At 35.8% G+C, this 15,214-nt stretch overlaps 1 protein-coding gene across 1 annotated transcript in view; it reads left to right on the top strand.

The window, feature by feature from the left end:
- MALRD1 (MAM and LDL receptor class A domain containing 1) overlaps positions 1–15,214 on the top strand; it is a gene marked incomplete at its 3' end in the record, with an annotated part of 232,335 nt that overhangs the window by 155,191 nt on the left and 61,930 nt on the right. The window contains exons 30-32 of the mRNA XM_079302558.1: positions 4,027–4,188; positions 6,593–6,750; positions 13,525–13,726. Of these exons, the coding sequence (XP_079158684.1) occupies positions 4,027–4,188; positions 6,593–6,750; positions 13,525–13,726 (522 nt within the window). The remainder of the gene's footprint in view (positions 1–4,026; positions 4,189–6,592; positions 6,751–13,524; positions 13,727–15,214) is intronic.

Below are 15,214 nucleotides of genomic sequence, written 5' to 3'. Positions count from 1 at the left end.
TAAGCTTGTTTTTCCTTTTCAAATTAATTCTGCCTTTGTGATCTGAGTAGTGTGAGTACAGTTTCATTGTTCTTGCTTCTACCTCAGAGCTATGAAAATATTTTGTTGCCATTTCTCTATTACAGAACAGTTGGAAAAAAATGAGTCTGTTAGTCTTTGCCTAATGAATCTTCAGACACAATTTGTCTGAAGGCATTTTTTGCTGAGGTTGATGGAGATGGAAGGACACTGCTCCATTTAAAAATCTGGATCAAGTCAATGGGTTTTCCAATGGCCTCTCCCATTCTGGCCTGAAACTCTGAAGCAGTAAAACATTGTGCACTTGCTCCTGCTCCATATTTTTCTTTATTTAAGGTTATGGTCTGGACTGGACATTTGGAGTAGGAAGATTAGGCAGTCCATATGTGCAACTCAGTAATCAGTCTAATTGTTAATCTTTGACCTGGATTGTTAAATTTTGCCATAATGTAGGTATGCTCAAAAGTAAACTTGGTAGGTAGAGTAAATGAATCCACACATTAATTCAATGTTCATCCTTTGTGGAAGTACAAGTGCTTCACTGAAATAAACCAATATCCTGTGATCCCTTGAAAATCAAGGGCCTTTTTTCTTGCATGGGGTTGCTACACGCTCGACTGAACAGAATTACAAAAGTAATGACCCTTTATTAGATGATGCACATTATAATGTTTTTACCAGGCTACAGACTCACATGCTTGCTAAAAAATATATGAGATTTAACTATAGGAGATTTAACTTGGAGTTCCTCCCTTTCATAAATGTAAACAGCAGCTCTGAAGTGTAAAAGCTGAAGATAGTGTCACTATTTCTGATCTCTACCTCTTGTAGTACTTTGTGTTGTAGTGAACTTTGTGAATCATATTCATGGAAAAGAATTTACATTGAATAATAATTTAAAAATACTAGTTTTTTTAAAAGTAGACTTCAGGATAGATTTTAAACAGCTATTCTGTATTTCTTGTATTTCTTTCTTGTATTTTCTTTTTCAGGAGTTAGGCAAAGTAAGTGCAGTAAAATAATCTGTAAACTCACCCTTATAACATTTTCCAGACCTAACAGACACATGCTAAATTTGAATTGCTGTCCAAAGTGAACAGTTCAGTAAAGATATTCAGAAAACTGTGAAGACACTTGATTTATTCTCTAAACATTGTTAGAAAATATAGTAGCTTCCTTGGTGGAGGGAGAGTGTTGTTCTGTGTTTTCTGGAAGGACTCTTTTCTTAGTCAGATAATAGATTGGAACATTTCAGGCCATAAATTATCACAGTAAAGCAACTCAGTCTTTTTGCTATACTGAAGAAAAGCTTTTCCAAAGCAAGAAAAAAAATGCTGATATTAACTTTAAAAAAGTAGACTGAAATATCTTTTTTATTGTAGATGGAAAGGCTGAATATACATCAAAATATTTTGATCGGTCTTTAGTCTTGCTGTCTCTACTGAAGTGTAATGCAGAGATACAGTAATCTGGCATTCAGAATACTCAGATAAGCCTCAGGTATAATATTTCCCTGTCTGCTCTATTTTAGTTCCAACAAATGATGCCTTATATTTAGATAAACACACTTTTCCCCTGAGCATATATCTTACTGATGGAAATAAACATTAAAGGGCACATAATACCTTCTAGATATGGGAACCTGATTTTGTAATGGAAAGACAACAGAACCTGCTTAATCAGAAAAAAAAAAAATAAATAAAACAAGCACAGAGAAATCCCTTCATAGCCTAACCTGTCCCATCACAAGTGGTTATGGCCACATTTGTCTGCAGTTTTCTCCTTTGAGCTGAGCTCAAGGTCTGAGCTTATTTCACATTCTACAATAGTTTTCTACAAATGTAACTCCTAAGAAGCAAATGGACCATAATCTACTGAGCAGCAATTCCTGTATGCAGGATTTACAACAGAACCTGTATGAAATGACCTGCATCCACGTAGCTGGTGGACATTTTTTTAATAAACTCATGGAAATTACTTACTCTATTCATTCTGTTTCATTCAGTACAGTCAGGCAATCTTGCAAAATTTTGATTCCCTTTCAGTATGCTGTGGAAGGATTGAGGTGAAAAAAACTCACATGAAAGCAGTTTCAATTTTCATGAATTGCAGCCAATTTTACACACAGATTTGATTAATAGCAAACCTCAGTGTTGATGAACCAACTAGGACTGCTTGAATTATTGAAATAAAAGCAATTTTTCCAATAAATGGAGCAATCTTCTTCTGCTGACTTCTAAATAGGGTGTGCTTACCCATAAATAAACCACCCAGCAGGTGCAGATAGGCCACGTGGCTTTGCCAACCCAGTAAGTACTGCTCATAAATATTTATCAATGATTTCTTTCTGAATGCACTGTTAATATATTAGGGTAAAAAAATCTGAATTCTATTATGACTAGTGTTACTCCTAAATGGATTTGGACTTCGATCTTATTAGAGATGCCCAAGAAAATGTTGGGCTTTTTTAAATAATGGGTTCCCTTTGCTCTACCTGTGTGTGGTTTTTTTATTGTTGGATTTAGCTCTTTGTTAGGCTTAGATGATGTTTTTAATACAGGGCAAATGCAGATGCTCACTGCATTTGGCCAGCACTAGCAAAATCACAGAAGGACTGAGATGTGAAGGCAGCTCTGGACATCATCTAATACAGCCTCTGCTTCAAGCAGCAACTCACTGCAACAGGTTGCACAGGGTCCTGCCACCCTGGTTTTGAATACTTTCATAAATGGAAACTCCAAAATTAATCTGGGCCATTTATATCAGTGTTTTACCAGTCTAAGAAGGTTTCTTTCTTAGCTTTAAAAATTGCTTTCTCTCTTGCTCAGGAGAGACACTTCAGTCCTTGCAGTACAGTGCATTACAGGACAGTGCAAATTCTCTCCCTAGCATACACGATTTTGATCCAGGGAATATTGTATATTGGATCAAAATTATACATCTTTTAAGGAATTCGTCTTATCCATTCAGCTAAGGTGACACTTTTTTTTACAGAGAGCAAAAGCCCACAGGATTATGGTGTGTGTGCAGACCTTGGTCATAAGAAGTTTTATGATAATGATATTTTCATAAAGAATGGCCTCAATTTTTCTTTTAGCATCAAAGTAGAAAATAGGAAAATAACCAAAACAGGTTACTGGAAGGTAATTAAATCTATTTTTTATCTATATCCTTTATACCCAGACAATGCATAAATATACACATACATAATACTTACATAAATACTTGTATTTTAATATTGCAGAATATTTCTAGATCAAGGAACAGAGTCTAAATCCTCAAACCCATTCTGAACAGTCAAAATCAGACCAGTATCTAAAATACATGGCTGAATGGGATGTTTGTAACATTTTTCCCAAGTCTCCTCACAGGTGTTGTCCACACTCACACTCAGCAATTGTGTAGCTGCCTCTGCTTTATAACTAAGGAAAAGATGTCTTGGAACCAACAGAAGAGATTGTGGTGCTATTTGATTCATCTGTACCACACCATTTATATAATTTTTTTTGATTAATTACTTTTCCAAAGTAATCTGAAGTAGTACAGGCAGAGTTAGAGATGGTCAGTTTCATTCAGATCTCCTGAATTTTGCCAATGAGTGTCCTAATCACTAGAACTTATCTCTCATCATAAAGCTGCTATCAGACATAATATTCACAAGGCCAACATATGCTTATGAAAAATGCCTCTGTGGAAGGGCAGTCCAGTTTTGCTAGCTAATTGTCTGGAAATCATTCTTTCCATTTACCTTGGATAAGAAATAAATCTGGTGAAGTCACTGGTTTGTCATGGGCATTTATCTGCAATAAATTTTATACCTGCTCTTAAAGTGAAGAATGAGCTTTTCCATTCCTCATTAACTATCACATATTATTTTTGTCCATGCATGGAATTCAGGGAATCACAGTGTTAGCCATACAGAATCCTCTCCGTTTCCATTTTTATTGTGCACATGTAGCACCTTTATGTAGAGGTGGGATGAAAATTTACTTTTTGCTGTGTTCTCAGGTTACTACACAAGCATTCCTGGAAGCTGTAACTTTGAAACACAAGATCAAGAGTGGACAACTGCATGTGGATTAACACAAGACACTACTGATGATTTTGACTGGAATATTAGCAACAGTGCTGTCACAGGGCAAACAGAGCCTCGTACTGACCACACACCAGGTATGGCCATGTGTACTACAGCACTTCTGGGAAAATAAAATATTCACTGATTTTTTTAAAAACCTGCAAAAAATGTAGATCAGTGCAAAGATAACAGCCCATCTCAGTGTGATCTGCTTATACATGGGAATGGTTCAAAGCTGCACCAGGAAAAGATTCAGATTGGATGTTAGGAAGCATTTCTTTACCAACAGGGAGGCCAAGGACTGGAACAGGTTTCTAGAGGTGTTCAGTGTCCCCAGCCTTTCAGTGTCTAGGAGGAATTTGGACAATGCCCTTAACTGCATGCTTTATCCTGCGAAGCCCTGAATTGATAAACCAGTTGGACAATTATGATCATTTTAGTGAGGTGATTCCCTGAGCCTTCCCTCTGGTTCCTTGGCTAGCTCAGTACCAGGAGGAGGCTTGGGAGTCCAGTCTCTTCCAATTGAAATAATACTATTCCTTTGCATTCAATTCTAATAACAAATTTCATCTACAGGTCAGCTTTTGACATTAGAAGATGAATTCTCTGTAATTGTAACTGGCTGTAGTAATACTCTTGTCCATATTTTAAATAATCTGCTTTTCCTGGAGTGTGTTACCATCGTAATGAATTTTAGAAAAACATGCAATCATATGTGGGATGAGGAGCAAAGTGTGTGGCATGTGTGAAATATTTAAGGCTCCCACTTTGATTTAACTTACCTCCCTGACATTGGCTTGCCAGAAATGTTATTATAGAAATCCTTCCCAAGATATTTTTGACAAATTGCTACCACAATGCCTGTTGGTTGTCAGGAGAATTAAATATATTGATAGGCAATTACAATAATATGTGTTATGTAGTAAGTATAATTATATATTGTATTACATCAATATTAATAAATTATTTATATTATACAATATATTGGGTGGGATATTAATTTCCAGCACAAATGTACCAATCTCTATTTGAGAAGTAGTTAACTTCCTTTCCAGGTTTTAATGGTTAGATTCCCTATCTTAATTTCCATCTAATCAGCAAAGTATAGCTAGTATTCAGTCTAGAAGTATCAAAATTTCTACTGTTTTACTGCTTTTCTCTTGGATTTGTGAGCAGCATCATCTCCAGGTTTTCACTCTCTCTCTCTCTTTTTTTTTTTATGCTTTTAAAATCAATAGAGACACCTTATCATGAGTGGCTGTAGCCATTTCTGTCCAGCTCCTTTATCCTCCCTTTTCCTTTATTCTGCACCTGCTGCAGGAACTGCTCACTGATCATGAGGGAACTGCTTATCTACCACAAATCACAGTTTTTGCAGTCATTCCTTCTACTTTATGGTGCAGGCTGTAAATCTGGAGGTGCATTCCTCTTGGAAAGGGACAAAACAGACAGGTAGAGGTAGAAACTATCACAGCTGTTCCAGGCAAGCTGTTTCTTGCAAATTAGTAGTTTGACTTGCTTCCTTGCTGTTACTTTGATGCAATGTGATAACAAAACAACCACTAGCCCCTGGCTTTTTAAGGAGATTTTGTGTGTTTTTCTATTTTTGTTTCTGTCATTTAATTAGCTTTTTGTTTCTGTGAAATTACCCAGCAATTTCAAGAATAACAAAGTTACTAAAAACCGAATCAAAAAGGAAACAAAATTAGAGAAAAGTGTTTAGAAAATTTTCAGATCTGTAATTTACTTTAAATTATCCAGGAAAGATATATTCACATTAGCTGCAGAGGAGTTACTTTTCAGAATTGCCAACAGCCTGTAATACTGAGAAATATCTATCAGTCCATCAGGTTTAGTTGGGATATTAGGAGAAGGCTCTTCATCCAGAGGGTGTTTGGGCACTGGAGCAGCTCCCCAGGGCAGTGATCACAGCACCAGCCTGACAGAGCTCAAGAACAGTTTGGACAGTGCTCTCAGCTCATGGTGTGACTCTCAGGGTGTCCTGTGCAGGGCAAGACCTGGACTTGATGATCCTGGTGCATCTCTTCCAAGTCAGGTTATTCTTTGATTCTGTTTAGCACAAGGGGCATCTAGGACAAGGAACATCTTTCTATTATGGAAGAGGAGAGACTTAGATTAGAGATCAGGAAATTGGAAAGAATTTCTTTACTCAGAAGGCAATGAGACACTGGGAAAAATTTGTGCAGAAGCTTTGGATGCACTTGGAAGTGTTCAGGGCCAGGCTGGGTGTGTTTTGAGAAACCTGATGCAATGGCATGGGTTGGAAATAGAGGATTTTTAAGGGTTCTTCCAACCCAAGGTATTCTGAAATTCTGTGAAATACACAAAGCATTAGCAAGGAGGACCTCTATACAACCATGGTATGGTATATGTGTATGTGGCAAAAAAGATACTAATATCTGTGTTTATAAAATGCTTATAAACTAAAGCATAAAATACTATTGAAAAACTCTACATGTTTTTTGTCTTTTTTTTTAGGCAGAGGACAGAGTTTTTTGTATGTCAACTCATCTACCCAGAAGGAGGGAAACAGGGCAAGGATAACTACCACCAAATTCTTCCCAGCTAGTTCTGGGGTCTGTAGAGTTCGCTTTTGGTTCTGGATGTTTGCTTCTAGGCAAACAGGACTCCTAAAGGTAAAAGTCCTTCTACTGTGTTATGGCATAATAATACTTCCTTTAGTACTATTTGCATTTTTGTGTCTAGGATTAGCAAAATCTCAGGAATTTGTTTCAACAATACTTCATCACAACTTACTGCAGTTACACATATACACAAATCTTCTGCTGATAGGATCAAGTGATTATTCTGCTTTAGTTTTGGTTCCAGCTGAAGTCCTTTCACTACATATGTAAGAATTAACACTGCACATTTGGCTAGCATATTAAAACCTACCCAATACTAGCACAGTTCTCTGCAGAATTCACTGTAGCATAAAATAGAGGCATTTTCTAATGTTTAGTGGTTTACATTAAATTTTTTTAAAATATTAATGTAAACATATGATAGGTGTTTTCTGAAAACAATTGGAAATAAGGTATTTAACTGTATTAACTATTATAGACCAAGCTTCCATGAAACTGCCATCTTGCTGTTCCCCAAGCACCCTTAATATACTTTTGGTTCTTAAGTAATCCTGTAAAAGTTCAAGCATGGATGTGACCCCTTGGCAAACAACTAATTTCATGTGATTCACTCAATAAATATGTTGCACAGTTCCTCTTTAAGTGACCTGAGAAAAACTCCTATCTGTGGGGTTTGTTAAATTTTGAAAATACAGGTCATCTTGATTTTTTAGTCGGTGACAGAATGTAAGTTAGTCTATGTTAAAAGTGAACAAGAATATTTTTGTAGTCTTGGACATTGAATTAGGTCAGGAAGTTTGTGCCACTATTTTTTCCACTGGGAAAGATAATCATAGCACTGTTTCATGGGATTCTACAGCAATTGGGCTGGAAAGGCCTCAGGTGCTTCTAGTCCAATCTCTTGCTCCAAGCAGAGTCAGCTACAGGATGATGCTGGGTGACTCAGGAATTTACCTAGTCCTGAAAATGTTCATAAATGGAGACTACTCATCCATTGGGGGCAACTTGTGCCACTGGTAAACTCTCCACTTTCTTCTCCTTGCATCTGGCCCAAGGATAATGTTACCCTTCATTCCACCTTTTTTCTTTATTTTTTTAGTAATTTTTTCAATATGGGGTTTCCATATCAATTTTATCTCTAGCACCTAGTTTATTCCTTTGAGTATTGCTGTAAATTTACCTATTGATAAAAGAAAAAAAGCTCTTTTTCATGGAGTTTATATATGCATCAGCAAAAAGCAAACATAAATTGCTTTTTTTGGTCTGTTGATAGCCGAAGTACTGTGAGATTATCTATGATTAACTATCTGTTTAAATTCAAGTATCCTGGACTTTACAGCATGCAAGATTGATGATGAGACCCTTTGAAGGAGCTTTTGAATGTTTTCAAGCATCACAGAACACTTAGCATTTGTGAATAAGTAAATGTGTGTGGCCTGTGTGAGAGTTAGTAGGCAGACAGCCAGAGTCTGCTTTTTAATTGTTTTTTTCTTTTTAAGCAGACTAGTTTAATTTACTCTCATTGCCTCAGTTTCATAAAGAATTGTCTTACTCCCACATACAAATAAAGTTCCCTGCTTATGGCCTTGCTACATGTTATCTCTATGTAGAAATGTATTCACAACAGGCTGAAGCACTCAGCAAGGAATATCATCCCATCACAGAATCAATTTACTTCTGTGGACATTTTGTTCTTTTCTATAAAACTAATAAGCTATTTCAGTATCAACTGTTGCTGTTATTAACTCAAGAATATAAATTAACTGTACCCATTCAAGTGAAAAAGGAAAAAGCCTAAAAAGAACCAAAAAGAAAAGCAATAAAATCAACAGCCCAAAACTTCTGAAGCAACAGCTCTGTGAAGATTATTTTTCAGTTTGCACTGGAGGTGAAAGAAGTCAAGCTGTAATAGGAAGTTTGAATATTGTAGCATCAGTACAAAAGTTGATACAGTTCTTATCTGAAAGACAGCTATCTGGTCATCTGAATTTAAAAAAAACCCAAAAGGACTGCAGAAATAGCACATACTGAGATGTGTGATTAAAATTACATGCAAGGAATCAGTAAAAAAAAGGTAAAAATGAACATTGTAATGGTATAGGAAATAGACGTGGTAGAAATACACAAAACAATGTCAAGTTATGGGAAAAATCTTATTCTTACTGAGAAAAGGAACTTGTCACTGAGGAAAGGGAAAAAGGAACTAGAAGTGCTTCTATTCTGTATTCACAATGCACATTTCTATTGCACAATTCCATTGTCATAAACTCTGTAATTTGTTCATAGGGAAACCAAAAGTCTGGGCTATTATTATTTTTAGAAAGGACACAGTGTTTATAGCAACTCTTGCATTAACATAGAATGGATGCTATTTAAAAGAGATCTGAATACTCCTGCTTCAGGACTTCAATCAATTATTAACCAACAGGAGAAAAAAATTGCTTAGTAATGATTAAGAACAAACCCACTAGCTTTCCTTTGAAAGAGTCTTTGAAAGGGGACTTATCCAGCACTAAATACAGTCCTGGTCTAATATATTATTTAATATGCTCTGGACAAAAATACCTCTTAATACAAACAAATTTTGGTGCATATTGCTGCAAGTGTAAATTTTAAAACCCCTCACATTTCTCTTTACATTTTTATGACTACTTTGTTGAATTTAATGATGTAGGAGAGCAGTTTCAGCAAAAAAATGAATGTGGTTTTCACATCTGTTTCATTCCAATGGAAATTCTATTGATCATCTGTCAGACTGAAAACACTCAGTGTTTATTATGCTTCTCTGCCCATTTACCTCAGGAGTCTGCCATACTCATACAGTGAAGAATTTAAACTGAAATTAATTCCTGATGTGATGGTATAGCTAATATATCAATTTTCTGCCTAGGTGTTTGTTGATACTAACAGAACTGATTTATAATAAATTTTGGTATAAGATGGTCAATTTTACTCAAAAAACCTAAGTATTGTATTACTTCAACTAATGTTTGGGCAAAATTTTTATTACTTCAAACAAAAGTTTAGAAGTATAAAGAGAAAAGAAGCAAGTAATTTTTAAATGCTTCTCTATTGGGACAATGAAATATGATACAATTTTGTAATCTGGTTTGTGGACTTCAGAGGTGGTCTGTCTCTGATGGGACTTCAGTCCAAGGAAGACATGCAGGGATGACTGCTGAGGAACATGAAGAGTTCAAAGGCATGATCTTAAAGATGTAAAGCAGAAAACACAGCATCATTATTCACTGGAGTCAATGGAAATTTTCCTCAGCTGACACAAGTCTGCTGCCTAATGAAGTGAAAATACAGGTTCTCTTTCTCAAGATTTTCCTGTTTCCTCAGCAGGCAATTAAAGACTCATCTCTTATTGTGCACCCTTCAGATCTGCATTGGTTTCTTATTTATTAGATATTTCAGGTGGAATGTAGTACCTTCCAGCATTCCAACTGCTAGATTCAGGCAAGGTCAGGAAGATAATATACCATTACTGAAAAGTCAGGGTGATGGTACAGGACAGCCATGAGTTGTAACTGCTGATAACAAATAGAAAATAGTTCATATTTTATGACCTTAAAAAGTACTTTGCCTGTCCTGAAAATGAAACAGAAGAATTCAGCAGTTTCTAACACACAGAATATTCTGTGGAGAATTAGAACTAAGTCATGACTTTAGGTGGCAAATAGGATTTTCTAAAGAATGTTGTTCTCTGTGGATCAGCTAGATTAGTATTAGGCTAGAGAACAATCTTATCAGACTGATAAATACAAAGTTGTTCAATAGGATTTTGCTACAACATGTTTGGTTGTTTTGCAGGTTTTCTGGTTTTTTTGCCCTTTTTTTTGCTTGCTTGGGTTTTGTTTGATGGTTGTTTTTCTTCCATTACATCCCACACAGTATTACCACATATTCCATTACATACTACATATATATAGGGATTCATCTTGCCAGCTTTTTTTTCTCTTGCACATCTTAAGTTGTTTTCACTACCAGGCTAGCTTGTGCACTTTAGGTAGGATGCTGTGCAGGAGTGCTGCTGGAGGTATTAGGCACCACAGAGTTGTACACTTCAGGGTTCCAGGGAGATCTTATCCATGAAGATTTGCTCGACATTTCTTATGCGGTATATGTTTGCACAGGCCAGAAGAAGTATACATTTGATGTACTTGGTCCAGAAGATGCTCAAACACTGAGTGACATGGAAAGAAGATATTATTATCTTCACTTTCACTGGGCACAATCTCAGAGAGAATAAGATCTGTATTCCCTGCTAAAGGAACAGAGTCCTTGAGTTCCCATTTTTCTGAACTCTCATTTAATCTCATTTGACTTAGCATACATTTCCAGTTATGTGTTATCCTTTTAGAAATTCAATCTAACTTTTTAGAAGACAGTTAAGAACACAGACCCTTTGCTGGCATAGTTGTGGATAGAAAAAGGTTTGGAGAACTCAGATATTCAGGAGTACTTTATCAAGTAGTGGGATTGAAGCATTACCCCAGGAGTGTACATGTCAAAAGAAGCAGAACTGGGAGTTAAACAGAGATTTCCAATGTACCAGTTTAGAGATTTATACAAAATTATATGTTTCCTCAATTACCTATGTGATGTTATACACTTGGTTCAAACTGCACTCAAACCTAATTGACAACAGAATCACGTGAATTACTGTAACATGCTAATTATTCCATTAGTAATTACATATCTGCATACCCTCACTCTATCCTAAATGTAAGTTAAATCTCTAAGAAAAAAAGACAAGGCATGGAAGGTGACTTTGCATCTATGTGAACAAGAGCTGATGTCCTCAAAATGTCACACTTAAGACCCAGTTTGAATTGCTGCCACTCCAGACCCACTGGCCAGCAGGATTCCTGGTTGGTTTATTGTTCATACTGAACTCGAGCTGCAGGGTTGATCTGTGTGAGCACAGAATGGGTCCTTGCTCCATCTGAGACCAAACTTTGTATGGACACAATGAAATTTCTCTGTACATAGACAGACCTGTTCAAGCAATTATTGTGCCTTGAAACTTTTTGTGAGAAACTGCTCCTACTAACTTGACCAAAAGAATTAGGGAAAAAATATCTGGCTTTAAGCAATGGGACAGTTTTTAAGTATCCTGTAAGAAAGATGCTAGTGTTGTCTTCAAATGTTTTGGATTCTTCCCACTTCCCCAACAGCTATTTCTGCAGCTGTGAGACTTAACAATGAAATATACTGAAAGGGATATTACCTCAATATTTGCCTTCTAAAAGTAAATACCATTGCTTATAGCTAAAACTATGTTAATCTTCTATATGCTGTAAAATTCCAGATCATCAAGATTGTCATATTTCATGGTTGGTAAAATAGTGAATGGTTCCACAGACACACCACAGAGGTGTTTAACATTGTCCTATCCTCACATGAAGGGTTTCTCTAATCAAGGGTTTCAACTTATTAAGACCTCAGTGCCTGGTTATATGAATAACTGCTACACAATGTTTTTAATTTTGTTTTATGTGTTCAACCATCTATTTCTTCTCAACAGCTGTCCTTTTAGCCCTGCAAGAGCTGTGCTTGTAGGAAGACAGGGACAAGATATTGCTGTTACACAGTCCTGTAACCAAGCATCAGGCTTGACAAAATTTGTTCCTGATTTGAATTACTCTATCTCAGTATTCTTTCTTGCTCCCTTACTCCAATAATAAAATAACTTGCAAGAGTTTTCAGGCATCATAGATATTTTAATCAATACAACAAGTTCTACAAAATATGTGGGATTTATGGTGCCATTTGGCACTTAGCTTATTTGGCATTTAGCTTATTTCTCCCCTCAGGTGGACTGGGAGAATCAGAGGTATTGAATTATACAGACCATTAGCATGGGTTCATGTTCATAACTTTCTTGGGCCTGAGGGTTTTTGTTCCATTATTAAACTGGGGCATTCAGTTGGCAACATGAACTTACAGGTCACTGGAAAATTAGTTTAAAAGAATTATGTTTCTGAAAGTGAAGAGGGTATTGATTATAATATTCAGTCCTTTAAAGAAATAGTTATAATCTGTAATGGTTAGAATATGCTTTCTTTCTTTAATCCATTTTTTTTTTTTTCAGCTGGTCAGATGTATGAAGATTTTTACCACCTGAGAGGGAAATGCAAATCCCTCTGTATTCTCCAGTTTCACGCTCTTGGCATAAATTCACTAGTTGTTGGTTAATTGGGACTTCATTCATTGCTGTACTTACTACTTTTTTTTTTTTAATTTGTATTTGAATATTTTATTTATTTTTATTCACGCTAACTAAAAATAATTTAGCCTTGCTAAATATGTTTGCAATAATTTTCTGTGGCTGTCAAACTCTGTATTATAAATTGCTTGTACCAGATGACAGACGTAAATCCCTAGTTGCTAAGTCTTTTATTTATATCTCCAAAATCTTCACTTAGCCTGACTATAAGTCTCACCTTTTAGAGATGAAAGGATAGCTCAAAATGCTTCTCAGTCTTTCTTCAGTTTTTAAATTAATTTGGGGTTAAGTCTTTACTCATTATCTTCTATATGTCAGGCTGAGACTGTAGATTTTGCAATTAGCAACAGGATTAGCAGCTTCTTTTTTTCTTTTCACAGTAACTTTATATTGTATGCTGAACTAGAATTAGGAAAGGTACTCATTAAAATTTGGTCATCACCAGTATGAAGTGGATCTGACCCAATCCTGGGGGGTCAGCACTGCCCAAGCAGGGAGGTGCCCTGCTGCACTTGGGCTGTGTTACTCTCCCAGGCTGCACTCCTGTTAATGCTGGTTCATTTGCATCTCTTGGGCTCTGTCATCAACAGGTATACACAGTTGAAGAACATGGAATGGAAATCCTTATGTGGTCTTCTAGCAGAAATGAAGAAAACAAATGGATGTATGGAAGTGCAGTTCTCTCCAGTAACAGCCGTTTCAGAGTTGCCTTTGAAGCTGAAGTGGGGTGGAGTCAACCCACAGAATTTGCTCTTGATGATATTTCTTTCACCCCAGAATGCATTGATGGAGGTATGCTTTTACACAAATATACATCATACAGGTTCTCTTTTTGGAGGGCAAGAAAATGTTGCATTTTGTATTTCAATGTATATCACAGTTAGAAAACCTGACATATTTTCTTTTTCTGATGGTTTATGGGACAGTTTTGTGTTTTAGCTGGAAGCTGAACATATGAATAATTACAGCAACTCAGAATATTACTGGCATTGAGGGTCTGAACCATAGTTGAGAATCTACTGCCGTTCCACTATATTGGTTTTCTCCCGTATGAAAATAGTCAGAGAAAACATTAGTTTCTGATCAAAGGGTTTTATGAGTGTCAAAGTAGTTCACAATTATTTTCAAAGAAAGTTTTTTCTTCATTTCCTTCATAAAATACAAATATGTGCCACATTTGCCTTGCTAACACTTTCTTTGAGTATTTACAATCTTACTTCTGCTATGCAAGTACTCGATCCATGTAGAAAAAAGAATTTCAATTTCTTTAAATGCCCTTTTTTCTGTGAGAAAAGAAGTGGTTTACCCTGAAAACAAAATATAGCATACAATACCATATGAGAAGAATAGTGTACATGCAAACAGATTCTGATAGAAATATCAGCAGAACTTAATGACTAAGGCACAACTGGGAATTATTGTTAAATAAATGTCAATATGAAGGTTATAAAAATCTTCTTTGATAACCTTTCTATTAATACAGCATCTTGTTGAGATGGGACAGACTATGTATGACCTAGTTGTCATGCAGTTCAAGAAACTTTTTCTTTTATTATTTTTATTGTGATAAGCATCTCCTGGAGGGATTAAACACATGCTGATTAAAGCTTGAAGTGAAATAATATGTTCATGCAGGTGACATTTGTTCAGTATCAGGCTGAATGAGAGTTTTGTTTATTTTCTCTCAGCAGGCTCAGGCAAATAATGCTTTGGAATGTAATTCCATGAGCTGCAGACTATGTGCATAAGCAGGCATTGTTCTACCCATATTGCATTAACCACCCTTTTTAGTAATATCTTAAGAATTACGTAGGCAGTTTCATGAATACAATGGCAGAATAGGGAAATTTTCAAATTATATCTTTTAAGTACCTGTAATTCTGAAATAATCATAACCATAGAAATAAATTAATTTTTATAGAGCAACATTTTCTAATTATTTTTCTTCAGAGATTTTTCCAGTTGTAGAAAACGTCAAAGTGTCTACTAGTATTAAGATTTGTTGCTCATACAAATTGTGATATATCATAAGTTTAGCCTGAAGAAAATTTGTTGAGTTATATTGGTTACTTGCAGTTAGCTGAATAAGTCAAAAATTCTTGCCTTATCTGCATGCATAAATATCAACTTGATACATCATCTGCTCTCCAGACAAAAAACTGTATCTAGATGCTGTTAGTTAAAATTGGTTTCATACTCTTCTTGGAAGAGTCCTATTCTAATAATCCTTGCTGGCCTGGTAGAGCTTGTGAAGAGGCAAGAGAATTGCATAAAATTCAA

This window comes from Erithacus rubecula (genome assembly GCF_903797595.1).
Source record: "Erithacus rubecula genome assembly, chromosome: 3".
NCBI classification, from domain to species: domain Eukaryota; kingdom Metazoa; phylum Chordata; class Aves; order Passeriformes; family Muscicapidae; genus Erithacus; species Erithacus rubecula.
The sequence above is the reverse complement of the archived record's forward strand: the minus strand, read 5'-3'. Positions and strand labels throughout refer to the sequence as shown.